Source organism: Schistocerca piceifrons, chromosome 1 (assembly GCF_021461385.2).
Source record: "Schistocerca piceifrons isolate TAMUIC-IGC-003096 chromosome 1, iqSchPice1.1, whole genome shotgun sequence".
Lineage (NCBI taxonomy): Eukaryota > Metazoa > Arthropoda > Insecta > Orthoptera > Acrididae > Schistocerca > Schistocerca piceifrons.
Genome location: NC_060138.1, coordinates 342,255,482 through 342,282,237, shown reverse-complemented (window position 1 = coordinate 342,282,237; position 26,756 = coordinate 342,255,482). Strand labels below are relative to the sequence as shown.

Genomic DNA, 26,756 nt, shown 5'->3' with positions numbered 1-26,756 from the left:
AGGGCTTCTCCAAAATGCGCTCTGGGTCAGTATTGATAAAAACAGCATCCTCTGCCCAGTCACGAAGGTCACTTGCTTGTGACAAGTTGGGGGATGTTTCCATTACCATCACACCCCATAAGAGTTTAAATATGGCCCAGTGTATTATTTTCCATAGGGACCTTCTTCTGCAGTCTGATGACGAATTGCGCGCCAATTTAGTGCGTCGAGGTGTTCATTTCATCCGGCGTGTTCAACGGGGTCCGAAGGATAATCAGATTGCTACCAGTGCCTTCATCTTGGCCTTCGAGGGTGATACATTACCAGAGAAGGTCAAGGTGATGGTCTACTGCTGTGATGTCAAGCCCTATATCCCTCCCCTGATGTGGTGCTTTAAGTGCTGGAAGTTTGGCCATATGTCTTCCCACTGTACTTCCAGCCTCACACGTCGAGATTGCGGACGGCCCATCACATCCCAATACTCCTTGTGCCCCGCCTCCCATCTGTGTCAGCTGCAGAGAGCATCATTCACCTTGCTCACCAAACTGCAGGATCTTACAGAAAGAGCAGAAAATCTTGGAATACAAGACCCTAAACCAACTGACCTATACTGAGGCTAAGAGGAAATATGAACGACTCCACCATGTGCACATGACTTCCTCATATGCCGCCCCTACAACAACCCTGCTCACCCGATCAGTTCAGTGAATTCCAGTTGGATCGCCGAGCCGTATAACTCCACATGCCCCCTTGCCCATGGGGGGCACTACCCACCCCGTTGCTCCTGCGCCACCTATCTCGGGAGCAACACCCCCACACCCATTGGGGACATCTGTCCCTGCTTCTAAGCCAAAGAAGCATCCAACTTCTTCGGCTCCTCTCACTCGCAAGGGGTCCCTTGGGTTCCTCCCTTCCCATGTTTCCACAAGTGGGAAAGATGACGCCCGATAGTGGCATAAGTACCCACAAGCAGCTGGTCATAGGGCTTCACAATCCTCCTCCGTCCCGGAGACTGAATCGGTGAAGCCCTCCCAGCCAGTGAAACCAAAGGAGCAGCAAGAGATGTCCAAGAAGAAGACTTCTAAGACCAAGGAACTTGCGGTGGCACCCACCCCACCGCAACCTTCAAGCTCTGTGTCTGAGGATGAGGTGGAGATTCTGGCGTCCGCTGAGGACCTAGATCTTGCTAGTCCCTCAGACACAATGGATAGCAATTGCACAGGTACTCAGTCAGTGGCAGCAGGTGACCCAGTGGCATTATCTGCCTCCCCAGTCCCTTCACGCCTTTCTCGGCCATGGACAATGTTATCCTCCAGTGGAACTACAACAGTTTTTCCCACTATCTTGCTGAGCTCTGACAACTTCTCAGCCTTCACCCTTTCCTCTGCATTGCTCTTCAAGAAACTTGGTTTCTGGCGATGCGAACCCCTGCCCTCCGTGGCTATCGAGGTTATTATAGGAATCAGGCAGCTTATGAGAGGGTATCTGGTGGCGTCTGCATCTACGTCCTTCACTCCCTTTACAGCGAGTCTGTCCCTCTAGAAACACCTTTAGAGGCTGTTGCTGTTCGGATGTGGACACCTCAGGCTGTTACAGTCTGCAGTCTCTATCTTCCACCGGATGGTGATGTCCCGCAGCATGTCCTGGTTGCACTGATAGCCCAATTGCCACCACCTTTTCTGTTACTGGGTGACTTCAATGCCCATAACCCTCTGTGGGGTGGATCAGTGGCAACAGGCTGAGGCGGCATCCTTGAGCAAGTATTGGCACAGCTCGATCTTTCTCTTTTAAATAATGGTGCCTTCACACATTTCAGTGTGGTGCATGGCACATACTCAGCCATCAACCTTTTGATTTGCAGCCCTGTCCTATTACCATCTGTCCAGTGGCATGTTCATGACAATTTGTGTGGTAGCGACCACTTTCCAATCTTTCTGTCACTGCTGCAGCGTCACTCTTCTGGGCGCCCCTGCAGATGGGCTATGAATAAGGCTGACTGGGATTTGTTCACCTCCATTGCCACTATTGAGCCTCTTTCCAATGATGCCATTGATGCGGTGGTTCACTCTGTCACCACTGGCATCGTTACTGCCGCAGACTCTGCCATTCCCTGTTCTTCTGGGTCACCTCAGCGGAGGACTGTGCCGTGGTGGTCACCCGAGATCACTGAGGCGATTAGAGATCGCAGGCGGGTACTCCAGCATCACAAGCGGCATCCCTCATTGGAACACCTCATTGCCTTTAAACGGCTCCGTGTGCGAGCCCGCCGCCTCATTCGCCATCGCAAGAAGGAGTTCTGGGAAAGATTTGTCTCCACCATCACAGGTTTGGGACAAGATTAGACACGTCTATGGCTGTCGGACCCCCGTCAGTGTACGTGCGCTTTCACTGAATGGAGCAGTCTGTACTGACTCCAGCACAATTGCAAACCAATCAGCAGAGCTTTTTGCTCAGAGTTCTGCTTCTGCGAATTACCCACTGGCCTTCCACTCCCTGAAAGAGCGGTTGGAACGCCGGAGACTTTCGTTTCACATGCGCCACCCTGAATCATACAATGTTCCATTCAGTGAGTGGGAATTCCAAAGTGCCCTAGCTGCTTGCCCTGATACGGCTCCTGGGCCAGATCACATTCACTGTCAGATGCTCAAACATCTCTCGTTGGACTGCCAGTGACGCCCCCTAGACCTTTACAACCATATCTGGGTTGAGGGTGAGTTCCTGTCACAATGGCGTGAAAGCATCATAATCCCCGTTTTGAAACCTCGCAAGAACCCACTGGAGGTGGACAGCTACCACCCCATTAGCCTCACCAATGTTCTTTGGAAGTTGCTCGAACGCGTGGTGAGCTGGTGGTTGAGTCTCGGGGCCTTCTGACTCCATCTCAGGGCCTTCTGACTCCATCTCAGGGTGGGTTCCGTAAGGGCCGCTCTGCCACCGATAATCTGGTGTGCCTGGAGTCTGCCATCTTGTATGGTTTTTGCCCGCCGTCAGCACCTGGTCGCCATCTTTTTTGACATGCAGAAAGCATAAGATACGACATGGCGACATCACATCCTTGCCGCGCTGCATGAGTGGGGCCTCTGTGGCTCGCTCCCGATTTTTATACGGAACTTTCTCTCCCTCTGTACTTTCCGTATTGAAGTAGGAGGTTCCTTTAGCTCATCTCATATCCAAGAGAATGGGGTCCCATAAGGATCTGAATTGAGCGTTCCACTGTTTTTAGTGGCTATAAATGGCCTAGCAGCAGCTGTAGGGCCGTCAGTGTCGCCCTCCTTATACGCTGATGATTTCTGCCTTTATTTCAATTCCTCAACCATTGGTGTTGCTGAACGCTGACTACAGGGAGCCATTCAGAAAGCGCAGTCATGGGCTCTCGACCATGGGTTTCACTTCTCTGCTGACAAGACCTGCGTTTTGCACTTCTTTTGGTGACAGACAGTCCACCCTGATCCTGCCCTTTTTCTTGATGGCCATCTCCCATGGGTAGTCGAAACATACTGCTTTTTAGGACTGGTTTTTGACGCCCGACTAACATGGCTCTCCCACATTCATCAGCTTAAGCGAAAGTGCTGGCGGCATGTTAACGCCCTATGCTGCCTGAGCAACACCCCTTGGGGGGGCAGATCGCTCTACATTGCTGCGGTTCTACAAAGCCCTAGTTCAGTCGTGACTCGACTATGAGAGTGTAGTGTATGGTTCATCAGCGCTCTCAGCATTGAATCTGCTTGATCCTGTGTACCACTATGGGGTCCATCTAGCATCTGGCACTTTTCGAACGAGTCCAGTGGCCAGTCTACTAGTGGAGGCTGGAGTCCCTCCATTGCACATCAGGAGCCGCCAACTGCTCACTCACTCTGCGGCGCACGTCCATAGCTCTCCTCAGCCTCCGAATTACTGTCTTTTGTTCCTGAGCACTGTGGTTCATCTCCCGGAATGGCAGCCTCAGTCAGGGATGGCAATCGCTGTATGTGTCCATTCCCTACTGTTGGAACTTGAGTCCTCTCCTTTCCAGCGTCTTGTGCAGGTCCATACACACATGCCCCCGTGGTGTATGCCTCGGCCAAAACTACAACTGGACTTATCACATTTTCGTAAGGACTCTGTTGCTCCTGAGGCGCTCTGCAGTCACTTCTTGTCACTCCTTGACGAATCCCATGGTTCTGAAGTCATCTCTACTAATGGCTCACTGGTTGATGGTCGCATAGGCTTTGCCTTTGCTCACTTGGCCCATATCGAACAGTGCTCCGTGCCGGATGGCTGCAGTGTCTTCACTGCCGAGCTGGTGGCCATCTCTCGTGCCCTTGCGCATATCCGTTCCTGCCCTGGTGAGTCCTACATGGTACACAGTGATTAGTTGAGTAGTTTACAGGCCATTGATCAATGCTACCCACGCCATCCTCAGGTAGCTTCTACCCAGGAGTCGGTTTATGCCCTCGAACGATATGGTCAATCAGTAGTCTTTGTCTAGACCCCGGGGCATGTCGGAATCCTGGGAAATGAGCTCGTAGAAAGACTGGCCAAACAGGCCACTCATAAGCCACTTCTGGAGATTGGAATACCCAAACCTGACCTCCGATCTGTGTTACACCGCAAAGTTCTCGGGATTTGGGATGCTGAATGGCGCAGCTGGGTTATGCTCAATAAACTCCGTCCCATCAAGGAGAGCACAAATGAGTGGAAGTCTTCTCTGCGGGCTTCTCGCAGGGACTATGTGGTCCTCTGCCACCTTCGCATCAACCACACTTGGCTGACGCATGGCTATCTTCTCTGATGTGAGGCCCCACCATGTTGTCGCTGTGGTTCACGTTTGACAGTGGTCCACCTTTTGGTGGACTGTCCAAATCTAGCTGCTCTGGACGAAATTTTAATCTCCCTGCCTACCTTCCTTTGATTTTAGGAGACGATGCCACCACGGCTAACTTGGTTTTATATTTTCTACAACATGCTGGTTTTTATTCTTCAGTTTAAGTTTTAGTTCTTGTCCTTTGTCTCCCTGTACTTTCTACCCTGTTACTTTCAGGTTAGAGATTTTAATGTATTGCAGAGTGGCTGGCTCATCCTTTTTTATCCTCGTGATCAGCCAGCCCAGGACATCTGCTCTACTGTTTTAAGCTCTTCTGCCCGTTTCTTGTATGTCTGTGCTTTTCTTGTCGTCTGTTGTCTCTAGTGTGTTCAGCTTTGTGTTTTTTTGTTTTTTTGTCCATCTCGAACTCGTGTGGCGTGTCCTGTATGTTTTCCGTTTTATCCCATGGACTTAGTTCGATGGAACAAGAGACAAACTACATGGTCATGACCATGTAGTTTGTCCCTTTAAACATCTAACCAACCAACCAACCGATTCAGGATCACTTTACTTGTAGTCATGATGTTCACTCTCTGCTGTGTTTTGTACTATTATCTTGACACCAGTTTTGGTTTCCAAGCATTGTTTGGTTAGCAGCAGTGATAAGCCTTAGTTTAGAGTCATTCTAAAACACTTAAGTGGTAGTGAGAAACTCAAACCCTTAAATGATGCTGAGAAACTCCCTTACATGTTAACAGTGCACCTTGAACTTGAAATCTACTCTCTTGTGGCAATAGCATTCATGTTGCAACATCAACTACAACAGCAACAACAACAGTCAATTGATAAATAATTGGGCATACTGTAGAAACAGCAGAATACTCTGCTGAAGTTCGTGGCAGAGCAGGACAATATTCAAGCCAACAGCATTGACACCACTGTATCATGCCAGTTTTATCTGCACATTAGATTCTGGCAGTTCGAAGAAAACTTGAAATACATATCTCCAAACAATTTCTGCAGTTTTACAAGGCTAGTAACACTTTTGATTCTATAGTTCAATCTGCTTTGATGTTGCCTTCTATTAGTCATATTTTTGAGTTAGTTCATAAATTATGACCTCTCATAGAACAAAGTTTGTTGTCTGCTCCTGGCATCCCACTGCACATCATCAGGCCACTGGCATCAACTGGCAGCAAAAATCCACTTACACTGATCATAACTGGTCATCAGCAATATAGAAACGAAGTTTCAAGTGGATAATAGAGCTTCTGTATCTCCAATTAATGCCAAAACATACTGGCATATCAGTTGCCACCGTTGGTGAACTGAACATCTCTTGTAGTAACATACAGTAATCAGCTTATTGCTTTAAAAGTTCAAGTAATAGTCAACATTACCTTCAGACATGTATATAGACCAACAATATTTTTCAAAATATTTTTTCTTCAGTAGCAACTAACATGTTTGGTGTGGATATCTTTACCAGCTTTTGTTTTCAAATACAAGATTCAGTTAATATAAACTCAAGTAGTATTCTATTTAAGGAATACTCTGATTTATTTGTATCTTGTCTGGGTCATGCACAAAACTTTGAGGTGCACATATCATAACCTAATGCTGCTACACGTTTTTTGCTGGCCTGTGCATAACTCACTCACTTGAAAATGTCATATTATGTCGAAACCTGGGTCATAATTAAATAAACAACAATACACTCAAATGTCAGTGTGTTCATTTAAAAATTATTTTGAATTGTCTTGATCATAATATAAGGTAAGTGAAGCTAGATGATAACCAGATTTGACTGTCTTGCAACCATTCTCTGATCTATGGTAACAACCAAAAATATTGTCTTACAGGTAATGTGAAGATTTCATAACAATATTTAAAAACCTGTATTTTTCGTAGAATGAAACAATGGAAAATCCAGGATGGAATGTAACAGTATTATGAAAAGGAAAGCTGTCACTCACCATATAGTGAAGATGCTGAATAGTAGATCGGCACTGCAAAAAGAGTGTCACAAATAAAGCTTTCAGCCTGTAAGGCCTTCATCAAAAGTAGACAATAGAGAGAGAGAGAGAGAGAGAGAGAGAGAGAGAGAGAGAGAGAGAGGCCTTCATCAAAAGTAGACAATAGAGAGAGAGAGAGAGAGAGAGAGAGAGAGAGAGAGAGAGAGAGATGTGTGTGTGTGTGTGTGTGTGTGTGTGTGTGTGTGTGTGTGTGTGTGTGTGTGTGTCACCTATTTTTGATGAAGACCTTAGACCTTATGGGCCAAAAGCTTTATTTGTGATGTTCTTTTCGTTGCGTCTATCTGTGACTCTGTATTTCCACTATATGGTGAGTGGTTATTTTTCTTTTCATGATATTATTTTTTATAGAAGCTTTAAAACACTGAAAATAGTAAAGAATCTACCATGCTTAAAATAAATATGGTACCTGTGGTAAGTAAAATGTTGTTCACAACAACATTGTTACGAATCCTCACTTGTCACTATTAATAGCATGACAGCTGGCATATGAAACCAGTAGGAGACATGATAATTTACAGGTTTGAGTTGTTGGAACATCAATCATACTGAAGTGAAACACAGTCAAGGAAGTGTGATTTGTGGAAATTATGATCTGTCATGCTCTTGGCCTTGTTGACATGTGCTAATGAAATTTATGGCTGTCATCTGTTACTACGTTTTGCTGATTTCGACCTACAAGGCAGGGCCAAATTATCATGTTCCAGTAGTAGCTTATGGACTTCACCTCTCCTTGCATTGTTTGGGTGCTGAAAGAGAGTTTGGATTTTATTCTGTACTACTGAAATAACTCAGAAGAATTCCATGTTAAACTATTGTATCAGTTTTCTTAATACAATGACTCATTACCACAAATCAAAATTTTCACCATCTTCAAAATATGTTATTATGACTGACTGATTTTGAAATCATCTTAGTTCAGACAGGATTCAATTGACAGTCATTAGGTTTTTGTAAGTCTTGCTGTTTACATTGTTTTATGACAACTCTTTTCTCTGTGGCTGCAAAAAATCTCCAAGTTGCGACATCAAGGAACAAGCTGCTCCACAGCAGGTGGAGATGGTGACTCACTGTCCTGCCTTGTAGATGTGATGTGCTATGCTCATGTCTTTCACCACAAATGCACTGATCACATACTGTTCTTCCCACAGTGTGACATCCACAACAACTAATCAAATAAACTTTCTTCAAATCTGGCATGCATCTTTCATCATTGTGAAGGATTTGGAGGTGTGATGCATCCTTTTCTCAAAATTGACATGTCACAAGTCAATATCTACCCAATAGGTGACACCAATGGTGGCAATTAGAAAGCCTAATGACACAATACTGATTTGTGACAATTTTAAATCTAAAGTGGATACTGCATCCAGAAGAGCTATTGCCAAAGTTATCAGGAATCATTTCTTTTCTAAGATAAATTTAGCTGACTCCTGCAATTACTCTTAGATGTAGAATCAAAGTTTTCTGCGACAGTGAATGTACTTTTTTGGACTATATTGATAAAACAGATTATTTTTAAAAAGCATGTACAAGGGCGTGCCTCAAGCTTCAAATTATCTATACAACGTTATAGTCACTGGCATTAGTAACAGATAAGGAGTTAGTGGGCTCACATGTAAATTTTTAATAGGCATAAAGTTAGGAGCTCAGAATGTAAATTGAGTACTGTCTTTTTCCAAATGAGCATTCAATACCACAACCATGTGCTAAGCAAAAATGATGTCAGGCTCATGTCAGCCATGTCAAACAGATTAACAATGTCCGTGCACTCAAGATTTGAAGGAGCTTCAACATGATAAATTGTTAAGTAAAATTAATACAGAATGTTATGAAGACATCATATTCAAGAAATGTACCAATATATGATCATTGGGATAAGTATGACATGAGGTATTGATCTCAGGTGTCAGGCTGCCAAATTTACTGGCTTATATAAATTTTGTAACAACCTTATTTCAATTATCTGGTCATTTAGAATTCAATTTATTATACTGATTCATATTCTGTCATTAATTTCATTCAGGCTTTAGCAAGCATACACAATCTCTGCACTGGTTTGCTTGTTACTAGTCAATACTTGAACATAAAACATAAACAGTTCTCATTTTGTAATTCCAGGATAGTTTTTGTAAGCACTGAAATTAGCACTCCATTTGTATTTGTGTAATAAACTCACAGAAATGTTAAGACCATTTTCCAACTAATAATCACCTTGATATGAGCAACTTTATAAAAAACATTTTTAGTGAACATATTTTACAAATTTCAATACTAAAGGCTAAAAGCCGTGCAAAACTTTGTTGCAGTGTGAGAGGAATGAATTAATTGTCTACAGTGACAGACATTACCTGACTTCCACCAATTTCCTGCACAAAAGATAAAGTACGTTGAACAAAACATTGTGCCTGATCCAGTTTCTTGTTTTCTGGAAAGGATCCTACTACATGTGGAGTATTAATCAACATATCAGCTCCTACATTCATTCAAAACAGCCTTCCTGTACCTTTCGGTATTATATCCTGTGATTTGGGTCCAAGAAACCATTTATACAGATAATTGACTAACCCAACATCTTGGGTGTTCCTTGTGACTGTGCAGTTCTTTCAGTAAAACCAGGACAGAATGGTATCGCATCCAGCTTTACTATGCAGTGTTTTAGGTTGATTTTGGCATGAAGTTTAACCAGGAAGTCTAGCCCAAAACAATGCTTTAGCCGCCTATACTAGAGAGAACGTCCACATACATCCAGAAATCTCTTTTCCCCACTCAGGAAGTCAACAGTACCAAACCACAAAAGTGAACGCTATTACCATACACCACTTAGTCTACATCATAGTGGATTCAAATTTATGGCACAAAATATAATTCAGCTCACCAAGGATATCTATAATCTTGTATGCAACAAAAACTTGCCGAACATTCCTTTTACATAGCTGGTTAGACAACTATCTACCACTAATTTCTCACATGGGTGTCCCTCGGTCAAACTTATTGAGAGCATTGTCCAACTTAACATGGGGTGTGAGTGTTACCTTGATTCCACATACCATGCCCTTGCAGATGTCTTTGAATGGCTTGTCCAACCTGTTTGCACCTTTGACACTGTGACTTAATAAAACAGTTGAATGTTGCCTGGTGAGCCATATCTATAACATATGATGTCTATTAAAAACTGCTCGCTTGTCCTTCAGCCCAGTCACTGACTCAATTCCAAACAAAGCTGCCACAGTTGTTTCTGATTCGTCCAATGTTTTTGGGAATACCATGTGCACTTTTCATGACACCTCAGTCACCACACCTAGTAAAAATGCATAAAGTACCCAGTCCTTATGGGCACGATCATCATTCTGTCAAGTGATATGTATTAATATTGACTTTACTGGTACAATCTACAAAACTTTCCTACCAATTCTCCCTGTTTTTTGGACTTCACCGCTAAACAGTTCACAGTAATATCTAGAACTACTCTTTCTCCTGTAATGAACTACTATCCCTTCCTGAAAGATCACAAAGGGCTGAGCATCCCAGAACTTCAAATTGTGCATTACATATTTTCTAGTGTTGCCTACTAATTTTAAATTAGCTGTACTTATAACACAATAACACCTCACTTCTCCAGTTCCCTAGCTTCATTACTGTACAAAAATTATCAAAAAAGACAAAAACATGTTCCTCTTCTTACCCAAAAATGGGGCCACTATTGAGGCAGTATTAGCATTGAGGATGGTTGGAGACATGCTAGAAGTCAACCACAACCTTCTTTTGTCTCTTAAATGACCTATTTCCTTATGTGAAGCCTTGTTATTCGATACCTCATCCAGACAAATGTAATGTATTGCGAATACATAGAAAGAAGGATCCTTTATTGTATGATGATATGATAGTGGAACAAACACTGGTAGCAGTTACTTCTGTAAAATATCTGGGAGTATGCGTGCGGAATGATTTGAAGTGGAATGATCATATAAAATTAATTGTTGGTAAGGCGGGTACCACGTTGAGATTCATTGGAAGAGTCCTTAGAAAATGTAGTCCATCAAAAAAGGAGGTGGCTTACAAAACACTCGTTCGACCTATACTTGAGTATTGCTCATCAGTGTGGGAACCGTACCAGATCGGGTTGATGGAGGAGATAGAGAAGATCCAAAGAAGAGCAGCGCGTTTCGTCACAGGGTTATTTGGTAACCGTGATAGCGTTACCAAGATGTTTAACAAACTCAAATGGCAGACTCTGCAAGAGAGGCGCTCTGCATTGTGGTGTAGCTTGCTCGCCAGGTTTCGAGAGGGTGCGTTTCTGGATGAGGTATCAAATATATTGCTTCCCCGTACTTATACCTCCCGAGGAGATCACGAATATAAAATTAGAGGGATTAGAGTGCGCACGGAGGCTTTCAGACAGTCGTTCTTCCCGCGAACCATACGCGACTGGAACAGGAAAGGGAGGTAATGACAGTGGCACGTAAAGTGCCCTCCACTACACACCGTTGGGTGGCTTGCGGAGTATAAATGTAGATGTAGATGTAGATGTTATCAGCTTTAACTCTAGCTACCATCAAGCAAATACTGAATTGCCTCTTGGGTTTTCAGTTTCTCAACAACAGATATTTCACTTACCTTTACCACCAGAAGTGTACAATAGACCCAAATGGAAAAGAAAATTCAAACAAAGACCACAACCTGGCAGACTAAAACACTTACTTGAAATCTTGTGCTGATTGCCACAGCTGCTGCATCCTCTTCGTTTCGACTCTCCGTTGGTCCACCATTGCAGCCTGCATCGATTGTTCTGACGCTAATGATTGTTAATAAAGAATTTGGCAACAGGTTGGTGGCCTACATCGTGTGCACCTCCATCTACCCCCAGCAGAGGGCCAGTCAGTCACACCTTCTTGAAGTAATACTCCAGTACAGTGTACAGATAACACCTGACGATGATGGCAGAAGCAGTCAAATGGTGATTTTACATATAAATCAGACATGACAAGAAATCAATGAAACATCTATCCAAGTTAGAATAATTAATGAACAGATAACAAAAAGTTTGAAGGCACACGTACAGAAAACTGACTGAAGGTGTGTATAAAAAATCTGACAGATGTCACTTCCAAATTTAATGTCTGTATATACACGTTTCCATCAACTGCGGGACTGGTGACCAAGCAGTTTGGTCCCTTCTGCCCCCCCCCCTCCCCCTCCCCTCCCCTTCCTTAAACCACCCAAGTAACCATCAACTGCTTTCCCAAGGAAAAAATAAAGTATGACACGAATAAGACACTGAAAGCCCCTGTATTACAAAAGAAATATTATCCAAGATAAAGAAAGTTGTTTGAAATGGTTAGGACAAATAGAGAAGTAGGAATGATTGCATATTACAAGAAGTACTATGCTATCTTAACTAAAGTGATTGAAAATCAAAAAGCTTGTACATAATGTCTGAAATTAACAATTCAGATGATAAAACTGAATATGTAAGGGGAGTAGATAAAAAAGAAACCAGGAAATCTATTAAGAAATATGATGATGATTTTGTTATTAAGTAAAACGACCAATGTAGTCATTACTTGCTTCCTAAGGTAGCTCAGAAGATGGGTATGGACAGTTCAAATGATAAAGCAATAGAATACATGCAAGAAGCAAAGTCACATATACACAGGCAAATCACAATGACTCCATATTTTGACCAAGTCATTAAGACCATGATTAACTTCCTCAAAATTAAAATCTCCTGCAGTGTTAATATTTCAAGTAAAGTGCTAAAATCCCGTTTTTTGCATAAATTTCCAAGCAGACTAACTTGTACTATTCACGGACCCCTTTGCAAGAACCACAGTAAGAGAGATGTTAATAATTACCAACCAGTCTCACTCCTTCTTCCTTCCTTCCTTGCTTCTTGAAGCTACTGAAAAGATCATGTGCAACAGTGCCATAACAAACCTCTCTCAAAATAAGATACTTAGTCTCAATTCGGATTTCAAAAGGGCCACTCCACAGAACATTCTGTTATTCAATTCATGAATCATGTTGTTTGAGATTTAAGTGACACACAATTGGTGTTATTGGTGACTTTTCAAAAGCCTTAGTCTGTTTCGTCCACAGTATTTCTTTTCAGAAGTGCTAATATTTTCGTGTCAGAAATATTACTAGTGACTGATTTTCATCTTATCCACCTAAAAGAATGCATAGCACTGCATTAATAAAATCTTGGAGTGTACACAATGAAACAGCATCTTCATAATGGTAGGCTGAGGAGTCAGTTATCTATCACCTTTTTTGAACATTGTCACCTCTTCTCACCTTTTTCAACCTTTTTTTGCCCCTTTATGAAGAAAAGGGGTTATTTACATTTGTTTTTAAGTTCCTGTTTATTCAGTATACTTTTTGGAATGCTCCTGTGATGAAAGATAAAATCTGACCTGAACGGCTTCTAATATTTGAGATAGATTGTTCCTTTTTTATATTTTGGAGTGTTTTTTTATGTTTTGCACTACTGCTGTTAGTGTCAAATATACCTTTACTGCACCTGCTTCTAGTTTTGTTTCAGATTGTAACTTTTTTTGTAGTAACAAAACTGCTGCTGTGATACACTGTGCAATTTCGAAAATTAACTTTCTGAAATGAGAAAATAATTTGTAGTGATTGGCTTAAAAGACAGATAATTTGAAAAGTAAAGTCTCGGCGTGGGGGGAAAAGTTAGTGAAAACAAAATATTTTTATTTTGCGGTTGTACATTCTTGTTTTGTTAATCTTGAGATAAGATTTTCAAACAATTTTTACCACTTAGTGTCAACAAAATGTAAGTGAACTTTGAAATTGAATGTGCACTGCATGGGTTTCATTTACTAATTTCAGATCAGACATAACCTTCAAGTTTGGGACGTGTTCCAATGATTAGTTCCAGCACTATTGGATTGACTTGGACAGTGAAATCACTGATTTCAGATACTCTGTTGATCCATCAAATTATATTTGTGTAACATTTTTAAGATGATGTTCTCTGAAAATTTTTTACCTTTGTCTAAGAAAATATGAGACACCTAATGACTCATGGACTGGCACCATATTTGCAGGAACATATGTTAGAAGAAGCATGTTCATCATATTACACACTGAGTTTTGTGAAACTGCCAGTGCTAAACATAAAAAAGAATTACAAAAAACTATTACATTTTGGTCAGGGAGTAGGTACTGCATAACAATGCATCACCTAAGAACTTACTTTTTCAGCAAAGAAAATGGTGAAATGTTACATCAGAAATTATGTGAAGCACTTTCTGAAATCAAGTTGTCCATAAAGAAATGCCCTATGCTGCTGTCAAGTGGACCTAATGTCAATAAAAAAAAGTGTGTAGGTTGTACATAGTGATGTCCAGAAGAAGTTTAGCACTCCAAATCACAATTTTTTTAGGTTTTCAACCATAAGGTGGCTTTTTTTAGGATCTCCAGGAAACAAGATTTCGGAACAGTGGGATGGTGTTCAGTATTACTTTCATAAGCATATACCTCTAAAAAGGAATTCTGCTGGTGTTCAGTCCAAATCCTACAAAGAAATTGCGGATGCTCTTTTTTTTGTTTTTGTTTTTTTTTTGTTTTTTAAGTAAAAAACGGAAGTAGAACTTCATTTTGTAATTTCATCTACATACTTCAAACCTTTTTGACTTGTGTTTTGAAGGTTTCTGCTTTGAGAACAGTTGAGAGTATTTCTGAAGTTCTTCATAATGAACTTTTTACATTGGATAATCTGCACCCTCTTGAGCAACTAACTATTAGCAGCAAGTGACCAAAGAGATTAGTAAACTGGAAGAATGTGGCAAGTTACGGTTTCTAAAGAATGCCAAAGACATTACAGTGCAACTTGTAAACGTGATGGGAAAGACGTTTTCATCAAGTACCTTACAAGTGTTAGGTTTTTGAATCCCAAAGAAATAATAAAGAGTGAAAGGTGCAGTGACATGTTAAAGACTGCAAAAATGATGTCATTCGATGCCTTTCAAGATTACTTATTAGACTAATGGAAGATTCTATAGTTTGAAAAAGATGACCCAGCTGTAGATAACAAAGGTATTGATCATTACCAGTAACAGGACATCTCAGAAAGAGAGTCAACATCCATAGAGTTAAAGTACAAGAAAATCTAGTATGATTACTTTTTATTAAGATTCGTAAGAAACACTAATCCAAAAACATTTTGTTGCTATTTTCCCAGTACTGAGGTGTTGAATGTCATTAATTGTAAAAATGTATTGTAGATTTTCTTTGTGAATTATGATTACCAATATCAAATTACCAATACCGCATGACCAATGTAACTGCCTATATTAATAAATTTGTTTGAAGATAAAAGTTGCCATACCACATCCAGGACCATAATAGAGAAATTTATTATGGTTTTAACCAGTCATGTTTATAGGGATTATCAAAAATGAAAACAGTTCATTTGTGCCAAAAAATCTATTTATTGATCACTTTCTCACCTTTTTATCACCTCAAGTGCCAACATGGCTCATCGCCCTGGAATGAGGAATAATTACTAAAAAGGCATATCACAGGCAACAGTATTGCATTCATTCTCATTCTTGTTATACACACTGCCTAACCAAAAAAAAAAAAAAACCAGGGAAGCATCCAAAAGGGGAGGAGGAAACAAAATGAAATTCCACAGGTTAAGAGGGTATGTGATATCATTTCCGTGACAGTATCAGTTAAATGTATAAATAACCTGGCACAATGAGCCCATGTACCAGTATGACTTTGCACCCCCTCTGGCCTGAGTACATACACTGATTCTGTTGAGACTGGTGTCATAAAGCCACTGTATCCTCTCCAGAGGAAATTGGGCCCACAACTCTGGTAACTGGTCCTTGCTGTACTGGCATTAGGGTGGAGTTGACATATAAGCTATCTCATACGTTCTATCAGGGAGAGATCTGGGGATCTTGCTGGCCTTGGCAGTACTTCAGTATCACGTAGACAGTTCATAGAGGGATGTTTTATGTGTAAAAGCACTGTCCTGCTGAAAAACTGCACCATGAGACAGAGTGGCATGATATGTAAGATATGAGGATGCGGGGTGTCCGTGATGTACTCTTGTACTGTCAGAGTTTCCTCAGTCACTGCCAGCCATGACCTGAAGCCATGCCCAATGGCTCCCCACACCATGATGCCAAAGTAACACATCTGAGCCTCTCCAAAACACTGAAAGAATAAGATCTCACCACAGGTCATAGCGACACTCACTGACAATGGTCATCCAGGGTAGTGCAGAACTGCGGTTCATCACTGAATGCACTTCAGTGCCATTCTGCATCAGTCTATGTGTCCATATCATGGAGCCACTCCAAATACAGTTGTTTGTGTTGTGGTGTTAACAGCAGCCTACACATGGGACAGTAATTCCTTGTCTGTTGGGTGTTAGTCTCTGACCAATGGTGCTCGATAGCACAGAATTTTGCAAGGAGTTCATTACTTGTTGTCAGATGGCAGGTGCAGGTGTGACGGGTACGATACGCTTGGTGCACAATACAGAGAACCTCCCTTGTGATGGTAACAGGTAGTGGACTGAAATCGTGATGATGAGCATGTCTTACCTCATGTTCCCATACAGTCCAACGTGAGGCAGCTGCTACATACAAATGCTCCACAAATTGGGATGCTGTGCGATTCGTCCAGCTGACCAAATGGAGGCCAAAAGGAAGCTCTGTTCAAACTCTGTCAGGTGCTGATAACACTGTCTCACAGGTGCAAGCATCATCTCCATTTACAGTGATCACTCAACATCTGACACCGTTCACACCGCTGATATACCCTACTAGGCCTGTATTCTGGTGACTACTCTTACTCGCTGATGGTGTGGTTTTGTACGAAGTTACATTGATATCTGACCATGTCTTTTTGGTGCTGCATTTGTTTTGTCAGACAACATATCAGTAATTTTTTGTCATATGTCCAAGAAGCAGAAATTATTGTTTTCACAAACAGTGCAAATATTATAATGAAGAAACTTCAATACTTGGATATGTAAGTAATATTGTCTTAAAAGTTAATAATTGGTACTTTGTTAATGGATTGTCACTGAATTTAAATAAAACACAATACATGCTATCCAGTACTGCACAACGCCTGAGCACACCATTAGAAATACTGCATGAATTGGAACTCACATGTTACAGATCGTAAATGTCTAAACTCTGAAATGTTTACATTACAGATAATATCAGATTTTGGATACGAAATATCAAAAATTTGACTAACTTTTCAGTTTTCTTTCAATAATGTCTTATGGAATCACATTCCGTGATATCTCATAATTGAGGAAAACATGTTTGTTGCACATAAATGTGTAACAAGGATAGTATGCGGTGTCTGCTCTAGAACTTCTTGTAGACAGCTCTTTAAAGAGTCTGATATACTGACAGCAGACTCATAGTACATTTACTCCCTTATGGATTTTGCTGTCAAAATAGACTATTGGAAACTGATAGTAAGGTTCATAAGTATAGTACTAGGCAAAATAAGTTACATTGTCCATCCCTCAGCCTCCATGTGACACAAAGAGGAGCAAGGTACTCAGCAATAAAAATGTTTGACTACCAACTCAGTGATTTAAGGTATTTAATAGATGATAAAATCAATCCTATCTGCTTGACAACTCCTCCCACTCCATAACATAACCAAATAACCCCCCCCCCCCTCTCTTTCTGTGTGTGTGTGTGTGTGTGTGTGTGTGTGTGTGTGTGTGTGTGTGTGTGTGTGTGTGTGTGTTTTGTTTTAATGGAGATACCTGCAAATTACTATCAGACACCAAGAGAATATTAAAGAACACACATTTTGTAGAAGTGCTGTACCAACATCCAAAGATGTGTGACATTACTGCTATGATTGATTAAAGTGACGTTTTGACTAATAGTTTGAAGCAGTTTTACAAGCACTTCCAATAGTATATTTTCGTCAATAAAGATAACATGGAAGGTATTCTGTTTGCCTCAATATATTTTTATGATGCAAGTTGTCATGAGTTTTTCAAGCAACTTTGCCTTTCTTCCAGGATCTATAGTATCATGGTGTCATGTTCCTCTTGCCTGTGTTTCCCTTGATTTTTATGAAAGTTTTTCTTCTATCTGTCCCTTTAAATCCAAAATCCAGAGATTTGTGTGTATTTCTTAATAAATGGGTCTGTTAACTATGCCATATACACTTGTGTTTCAGCACATCATAAGTATTGTCTGGACTAGCAAACTGAAGTCTCTGCCGGGGTAGCAGCACTGTTGTGTTGACACACAAGCAATGGCATACACTCAGAGTGCTGTTACATATAAATTGCAGAGAATAAATTACATATGTGGGAAATAATATTTTCGCACATAGCAACTTTATTGGCATTTATTCACAGTATATAATATTTGCAGGTTCAGAGTGTATCTAAATAAACTACTAACCATGTGGAATCAACATATTAAGTACTGTTTGGATCTAATGTTTGTAACAATGTTTTGTTCTTCATATGTAATAATTCATTTTATCTGGTACCTTTTAAAATGTAAGTCACCATATAGGATCATTCTCTGACAATTTCTGACCTCACGTCGAAGTCCAGTTCTGTGTGATAGAATCAACAAAGTTTTCTCACAATTACTGTATTATTTTGCTATAGACATTTTGCCAACTAGCCTATTTATACATATTGTCAATGGAATACTTTTTGTAAGCTGTTTCCTGCTTCTTGTTTTTTTGGGCAGATAAAAATAATCACACTTCCCTCGGCACCCAACAATGGAAAACCCAGGATGGAATAACAGCAATATTATAAAAAGGACAGATTGCTACTCGCCGTATAGAGGAGATGTTGAGTTGCAGGCAGGCATAACGAAAAAGACTGCTAAACACGTTAGTTTTTGGCAAAAAGGCCTTCTTCTAAAGTAGACAACACACACACATTCATACAAGTGTAGCTCACACACACATGACCACTGTCTCTTGCCACCGAGGCTACTGGATCTGGTCACAGTGGCCAGAGACAGTGGTCGTGTGTGTGTGTGTGTGTGTGTGTGTGTGTGTGTGTGTGTGTGTGTGTGTTGTCTTCTTTAGAAGAAGGCCTTTTGGGGCTGAAAGATCATGTGTGTAGCCGTCTTTTTGTTGTGTCCATCTGCAAATCAGCATCTCCTCTATGTTGTGAGTAGCAATCTATCCTTTTCGTAATATAATCGTTATTCCCTCAGCATCCATAATTTTCACACTACTATTCAGTTGTAACATTCTGTTGGCATATTCTGGCACCTTCTTTTTAGCACTGTCATTTTTTTCTGGTTTTCATTATCAGTATATTGATGAGAGTAATAGCAAGCTGTCACATGTGTCCATGAAGGCAATTTGTGTGGTTACTCTACTTTGAACTGGAACATGACTGGGCCTAACTATGTGACGAAGTTAGTTCTTTCTTCTCCTTGGTTTCAACATTTTGTATACTCTAGGTCATAATTAATTTTCCTGCTGGGTAGTTTACTATTATTTCTCTGTTGTACGTTAACTTACGAGCACTGTTTCAAAATACATACATAGAACATATTATGCAAGTAAATAGAAAATAATTTAATTTCTGTAACAGATCCTGAAAGGTCAGTTAATGTTCCTGAACCACATGACACTAGTTCCTGCTTGATGTGCAGCCAGTACAATTCAGTTTTTGAAGATGATAATGGTAACGGTAAGACTTGCTCATTGCTGTTCATAGAGTATATAAGATAATTTCAATTTTAATTGCCTGTGCATTATTGACTTTGTGCACATTCACTACTTTCTTAAATATTTCTTTTAAATCAGAATAGTGTACTGTGTACCAGTTTAGTGCTTACCTTCATAGTGTTGGATGTCATTGAATTTAGTATGTGTTAAAATGAAGGACTAAGTAAGGAACACACATTTTTTTGTTTTCTCCAAAAAAATTTCTGATCCGAGATATAGTCCTCCAAAGATGACACTCCGCATACCATTTTGAAGATGCTGATTTTGGAAGAAATTTTAAAATGCACACTCCGCATACCATTTTGAAGATGCTGATTTTGGAAGAAATTTTAAAATGCTATATCTCTGGAACAGTTCTAGACATTGTGTTGGGCTTTTTTTATTTTAAAGTTAATGGCTTTATTATTATAGAGAAAACCTCTATTTGTATTTATCTGTCAAAGTCCTTTTCTTGTAGCATTCTGAAAATTTTTTATAATTTATGGATTTATTTATTTATTTATTTTTTTTTATTTTATTTTTTTTTTTTTAACAGGGCCAATCCATAAAATTTTGATTTTTTTTCTGTTAATTAGTACCATACAGCTCTACATTCCCTGAAAATGAGAGCTTCCACTTTTAGGTTGAACAGGTTTTATAAACAACTGAAATTTTTGTCATAAATAAAACCTGTTTTATTGGGTTGCATTATCACATAACAGGCTTATAAAAATCAAAACCTAGCCTTATTTAACATAATTTTGGTTTTGAAAGATGAGTGAGAGACTCATTTTTCAAGCATTTTAAATGGTTCTAAAAGTATGTGAAAGTCCGAAGACTTGAAGGTTTCAATTTATACAACTTCCGTGTACTGAAATTAGCCAGTCAATGAACTAAAAATGTGTTCCACTGCTTCAGTATCTTCCTTTGATGTAGAGTCATGCCTTCCTGTTGAACCAATAGGAACTGGAACACTTACAATCTTCAAAACATTGTGAACAGGAAGTGAGCACTGATGGTATTGTTGCTGTCCTTCAGCTGGAAACCTATATCCAACAGCTGGTTCATGTGGTAGCATAAAGTTCACTACAATTTCGTTTAACTCATAACTGGTGTCTATAATCTCTGCAATCCACCAGTCACAGTCATACACACATGCCACAAACATCTCCCTTCTCAGGTTGTGAATCTGAGTATTATCCTGCTGTTTCTGAGGTGTTGGCAGAATGAACGAAATTTCATCTCTCTTGCTCTTTAAAGTGCACGCAATATGAGTTCACCCATGCAATATGAGTTCACCCATCACTTTGAGTCCGAAAATGTGTCTTCTGAATTTGTTTCACAGGAGTAGTTTGTTTGGACCATTCTTCTTTTTTCTGATCACAGAATTCTTCAATTTCCTCTTTGGACAAAAGAATGAGGGCTGTGGATGTGTGAGATTTCACAACTCTCGTAAAATCCTCAGCATTCTGAATTGCAGCTGTATTTAGCCTGGACAGATTATGTTTTGTAGCATGGTACATCAGCAGGTCTCCTACACTATCACAAGGCCCCTTCCCATGATCCAGTCAGTTGGCACATAGACTTACTCAATTGAAACAGCTGGTAACAATTTTTATAATGACTAGGAGCACCATCAGATATGATGATGTTCTCTGCTCCTGTTTGTAGTTGAAGAATTTTTCATATTGCTAGCAAAGCATGTGCTGAGTCATGTCCTGTGTCATCACTTATAACTGCAACACTTGTGGTCTTCTTTTGAAAATATGTCACTCCTGTAAAAATTGAAACCTGGTCATTACTCCCTTGTACTTCTTGTGGGAGAATTAAAGACCAGTTCTCAGCAAAATCACAGTGAAGCACTGAACATGGTTATTCAGCTTGTACACACCCTTTCACTTCTGCAATGTGGTGCTGTTGCAATCTCTTCATATGCTGGTGTGTTACTGCTTTCACTGACCATTTACCAAGTTCATCAATGAAACTGTCAAAGGCAACAGTTTTCTTAATTAATTTATTTTCCTCCCATGTTGCATATGTAATTTCTGTAGAGCTATCTGCTATATCTTCCAGGCCAAGTGTCTGTAAAGTCAGTCCTCCATTTTCGGGACGGTCACCACATTCTTGAAACAAACAAGTCTCTCACTTTACATCACAGACTACTAATAACTTCACATGCCCAACCAATATGCTTGAGTAACTTCTTCAAAGTTACCACAGAAAGTTTAAAATTCGCGCAGTACACACATAAACAGACATCTCTAGGTGAATTGGAACTACCCACTTAGGTCATAGTGCATAAAATTTTGATCTTCCAATATGTGAAGCTGTATAGTTGCTCCTATAAATTGCAAAAGTTTCTTTAATACTGTGAGTCATGCACCTCTTCACTTACACAGCTTTTTGACCTTCAACTGTTACAGTTTCTTTAATAGTGTGAGTCATGTACCTCTTCACTTTCACAGCTTTTTGACCTTCAACTGTGACAGTTATAGCATCTTTTTTTGTTGACACTCTGGCGAGAACAGTCCCATTTAGCTTCCAGATAAAATGACTGCACTATTTGAACTTGAGCTGTTCCTACGGGATGACCATAATAGGGATCTGCTCTTCAAAAGACTCCTTTTACAGACCTCACATTCTTGATTTGTTTACCACATAATTTGATACTGGTGGAGTGCGGTTCAAAATTATTTTCTCTGACAATGTCTCTGGAATAATATTTAAAACTTACACCTTTTCTCTGTAGAATGCACATCATCAAACAGCTGAATTGATATTTGTGAAAAATTCGTGACAGGAGGTGCAAGAGTACTTTGGTTCATTTTCTTCTGAAGATGAAATTTGTAGCTTGAAGAGTGTGGTCAGTTTTGGTGCAGTGTATTCATCCATAGCTGTAGTAATTTCTCTGCACTTTCTTGATGCATAGAGCTTATGACTCAACTTCACTGACCACGATTTCTTAATGGGATAACACCTACCTCTGTAGTTGACTGATTCAGGATATTTAATTCTTCCTCTATTGATGCAAAATCTGCATTATCTGCACCGGGGGCGAGGGGGGGGGGGGGGGGGACACCTTCACCTTGTTCAGATACGATCATTGTTGTTATTCTGTCAAAACTTTCAGATCACACAAAGGCGTCTCTGGAAACATCTTCACTTTGAAACAGAGTCTTCAAATGAGAACACTTACTGCCAACCCGAACAAAGTCTGTTTTTTTTGTTTGTCTTATATATCACTCTTTTATAGATATGCAAGTAGTCAGCACACTTCTCTCTCCTGTGGCCCCAGTCAGAAGACTTTCCAAACAGTCATTTTAAGGGGAGCCGTACCGCCCTATCTCGACAATATTAAATTGACTATATAAATGCCCCGTTTTCTCAGTAACTGTTGAGTATACAAATATGGTGTTTTTATCACATGTCCTCCCATGTTTTGTGACTGTATTGCTCAACAATCACTTTAAAGTAACAACTGGAAAAAAAGTTACGATTTTTTCCCTAAACATATAATTTTTGGGTGCAAATTTTCACAATTTTAATTTCTTGAATTTTAACTATGACAGTAAATACTAAGGATCTTTCCTCTGCACTTCCACCTCGACTGACATCTCTGCCCAAACTCTTTGCCTTTACAAATGTCTGCTTGTGTCTGTGTATGTGCGGATGGATATGAGTGTGTGTGCGAGTGTATACCTGTTCTTTTTTCCCCCTAAGGTAAGTCTTTCCGCTCCCGGGATTGGAATGACTCCTTACCCTCTCCCTTAAAACCCACATCCTTTCGTCTTTCCCTCTCCTTCCCTCTTTTCTGATGAGGCAACAGTTTGTTGTGAAAGCTTGAATTGTGTGTGTATGTTTGTGTTTGTTTGTGTGTCTATCGACGTGCCAGCGCTTTCGTTTGGTAAGTCACATCATCTTTGTTTTTAGGTACAGTAAATACTAAAGTAGAGCTACATCATTGTACTATCTATGTTATGTGGTAAATAATTCATTGATGTAGATTCAGAAGCTTCTGAGAAAAATGTCATGTTAAGAAAATTGCATTTAAGGAAAAATTTTAATATACAGCCAACTAATACATAAAAAATATGTTAGAATCCTCCTGGATGGTAGTCCTCATCTCCTTCATCTTCCTCACCCAGTGCTGCCCTCCTCTTGGATCTGGTTTCTTTTGACATATTGTTTGTTTCAATCTCTGCCTTCATGATTCACAGTTGGTCCAAGTCCATCACACTTTTAGTGGCGTTGTAACCTTTATGAATGCCAAGATATTCCAAAACCCGTAGTCTTCCAGAATAGCCATCATTAAAAGTAAGAACAATATCCAAAACACCAAGTTCAAAGACTGACCTTCCAACAAACACCTTTTTTGGTATCCTTGACCACACAACATTGTTAAATAATTCATTCGCATTTTGTGTTTTGCCTTTGAGGCATTTCTTCAACAGCTCTGGTTGGGCAAGATCCTGAAACACAGGTTTCATGGCAAGCATAACAGCATTTAGTATAGTAATTTCGTGTGAGAAAGTGTCTACTTTACCCTCCTCTTTTGCCTTCAAGTATTTACACCATTCAGTGGGACACAGGTTGTGTATTGGTTCAGCATCTGTAGACAGCTTGTGAAAATAAATTGCCCAAACAGCTCTCTTCATACCGTGTAAATTATCTCTGTTACTTCTAATAGCCATACCATAATATTGCGTAATCTGATCAATTTGTTTATCAGTCAGTCGACGTCTTATACTTAGACCATCAGATAACTTGGTACTTCCCAACTGCTGTTTGAGTCTACTTAGTCTCGTGCCCATCCTCTTTTGCACATGATTAATGCACTCTAGTTTTGTAATTGACAAATCACCATAGGGTTTACCCTCCACCACTGCCTTATATGATCATGAGTCTCCATCCCCAAGAAAACTCATGTAGTGAACAGCACGGTCATGCTGGGAACGTTGGAACATTTTCACAGCAGAAGCAACCTCCATCCTTCCACTAGTTCCTTCATAGTTTCTCTGACAATTCATTTCATGCTTAGTTTGCTTTTCAGTACTTTTGCCTGCTTGCCTACAACCCTGACAGTACATGGTCAACACATCAACATCCAACACTTTCCCGTTGTCGATGCTGATAACAGATGCACATGAATTCTTTGACTGGAAACCTCTTTTTTGCCAGGATCTGTCGAATGATATTGCTATGTCAGAACTACCATTTTCTGCTGCCACCTGCTCTGCTGCTGTAGTCATTGACTCCATAGCACATGCCTTGACACTACTTCTTACTATGGAGTTGTATTTAATAGATTTTTTAGGTAGACTAGGGAGGTTCAGCAAGCCACAAAGAACCTTACCAGCGTAATGACCTTTTCCTATGCATCTAAGTCCATAGAAGTATCTTAGATTACTGTCAAAAAGTCCATTCTTTACACTTACTTCTGAAGTCTTGAAACTCTTTTCGCTTTTACAGTTCAAACACATTATTTGTAAAGTGCACACCAGACCATTGTGTTGAGATAGCTTTTCAGAAATTGCAATTTCCCCTCCACATATTCAACAACACACTGTTTCACACAAAGCTGAAATAAGTATATGGAGATTAATAATGATATTGCAGTTTGTTTCACTGTCTGAAGCTGCGTTGTATTCTATACCCAGCAGTTTTTTCTTGGAAGCACTCGGAGGAGTAAAAGGACTGTCACTATTTACAACCAAATTTTCACACCCTTTTGCACTAACTACTCTTTTTACTGCTGCTATATTTGATCTGTAGTATCTCTTTGCTTGTTTTGTATTTTTTTAAACACTCCTTTTGGTTTAGTCATGACAAAAACTATCACAGGAAACACAGAAACTAAAACGCGGCTAGTGGATAACTGTTGTTGTCAAACACAAACAAATGTACAGTTCAAAGAGTTTACTGCGAAGCACTGCCAGTGTAGGCAATTTATGAAATGGACAGTTCTCTACAAAGCAAAAGAAACCACAGCCTTTTAGGCTATATCGTTCCAGAGAAAAATGCCACTATGCTAAATGATGGAAAACAAAATTCTTGGAAATGTCATTGCATGATTATTTTCAAATATTTATTTAAAATAGCAAATAATCGAATATTTCAATAAAACCAACACCAAATTAAGCATAAACATCCATATTTTCATAATTTACATAAAAGTAAAAATGTCAAAGGTTGTCATTTTGGGCGGTACGACTTCCCTTATCAACGTAGATTGTACAATAGTGTACATGTATAAAACTTAACCAGGTGACCCATGAGAAACTTTTACACTTTTATGGTTTGAATAATTACAGTATCTGAATTAAATGTAATCACTGAGATAAGGGTAGTTGTGGGAATGAAGAGAGAACATCATTAAAAATGAACTGAACAATGTGAAAAACTGAACAATGTGAAATAATAATTATGAATTTACGATACATCCTTATGTACAGGATTTCAGAAATTCCCATTTCAAATAATGGAATGTAACAATATTATGAAAAGGGAAGATTAGATGGGTAGATCACATAACTAATGAGAAAGTATTGAATAGGATTGGGGAGAAGAGAAGTTTGTGGCACAACTTGACCAGAAGAAGGGATCGGTTGGTAGGACATATTCTGAGGCATCAAGGGATCATCAATTTAGTATTGGAGGGCAGCGTGGAGGGTAAAAATCGAAGAGGGAGACCAAGAGATGAATACACTAAGCAGATTCAGAAGGATGTAGGTTGCAGTAGGTACTGGGAGATGAAGAAGCTTGCACAGGATAGAGTATCATGGAGCGCTGCATCAAACCAGTCTCAGGACTGAAGACCACAACAACAACAACAACAGTTGCTACACAATATAGCGGAGATGCTGAGTCGCAGATACGCATACCAAAAAGACTTTCAGAAAGTTAGCTTTCTGCCAACAAGACCTTTGTTGAAAATAGACAAAACACACACACACACACACACACACACACACACACACACACACACACACACACACACACACACATATATGCACGCACGACATCACTCACTGGCTTCTGAGGGCAGACAGTATATTTCACATAGTCACGTCTAGATTTGTGTAATGCATTCGTTCGCTGACACATTATTTTTGCCCACAAGGGAGCTTGCTTGCATAAGTAACTACATAATGTTAGTCCACACCATGCAGCTATTTCCTTCATTAATGGGTTAAATTTGGTAATCATCATATCAGAATGTTGAAGAAATGTCTGTGTATTATATA

The 26,756-nt window shown here is 40.0% G+C and overlaps 1 protein-coding gene across 6 annotated transcripts in view; it reads left to right on the top strand.

Annotated features, from left to right (window-relative positions):
• LOC124790718 (spermatogenesis-associated protein 6) overlaps nucleotides 1-26,756 on the top strand; it is a 166,494-nt gene that overhangs the window by 128,974 nt on the left and 10,764 nt on the right. For 3 of the 6 annotated variants that reach the window (XM_047257810.1, XM_047257808.1, XM_047257806.1), the window contains exon 8: nucleotides 19,397-19,489. In XM_047257810.1, the coding sequence (XP_047113766.1) occupies nucleotides 19,397-19,489 (93 nt within the window). Of the gene's footprint in view, nucleotides 1-19,396; nucleotides 19,496-26,756 lie in introns of all 6 variants that reach the window. The other 3 variants (XM_047257809.1, XM_047257807.1, XM_047257805.1) reach the window with 1 other exon arrangement.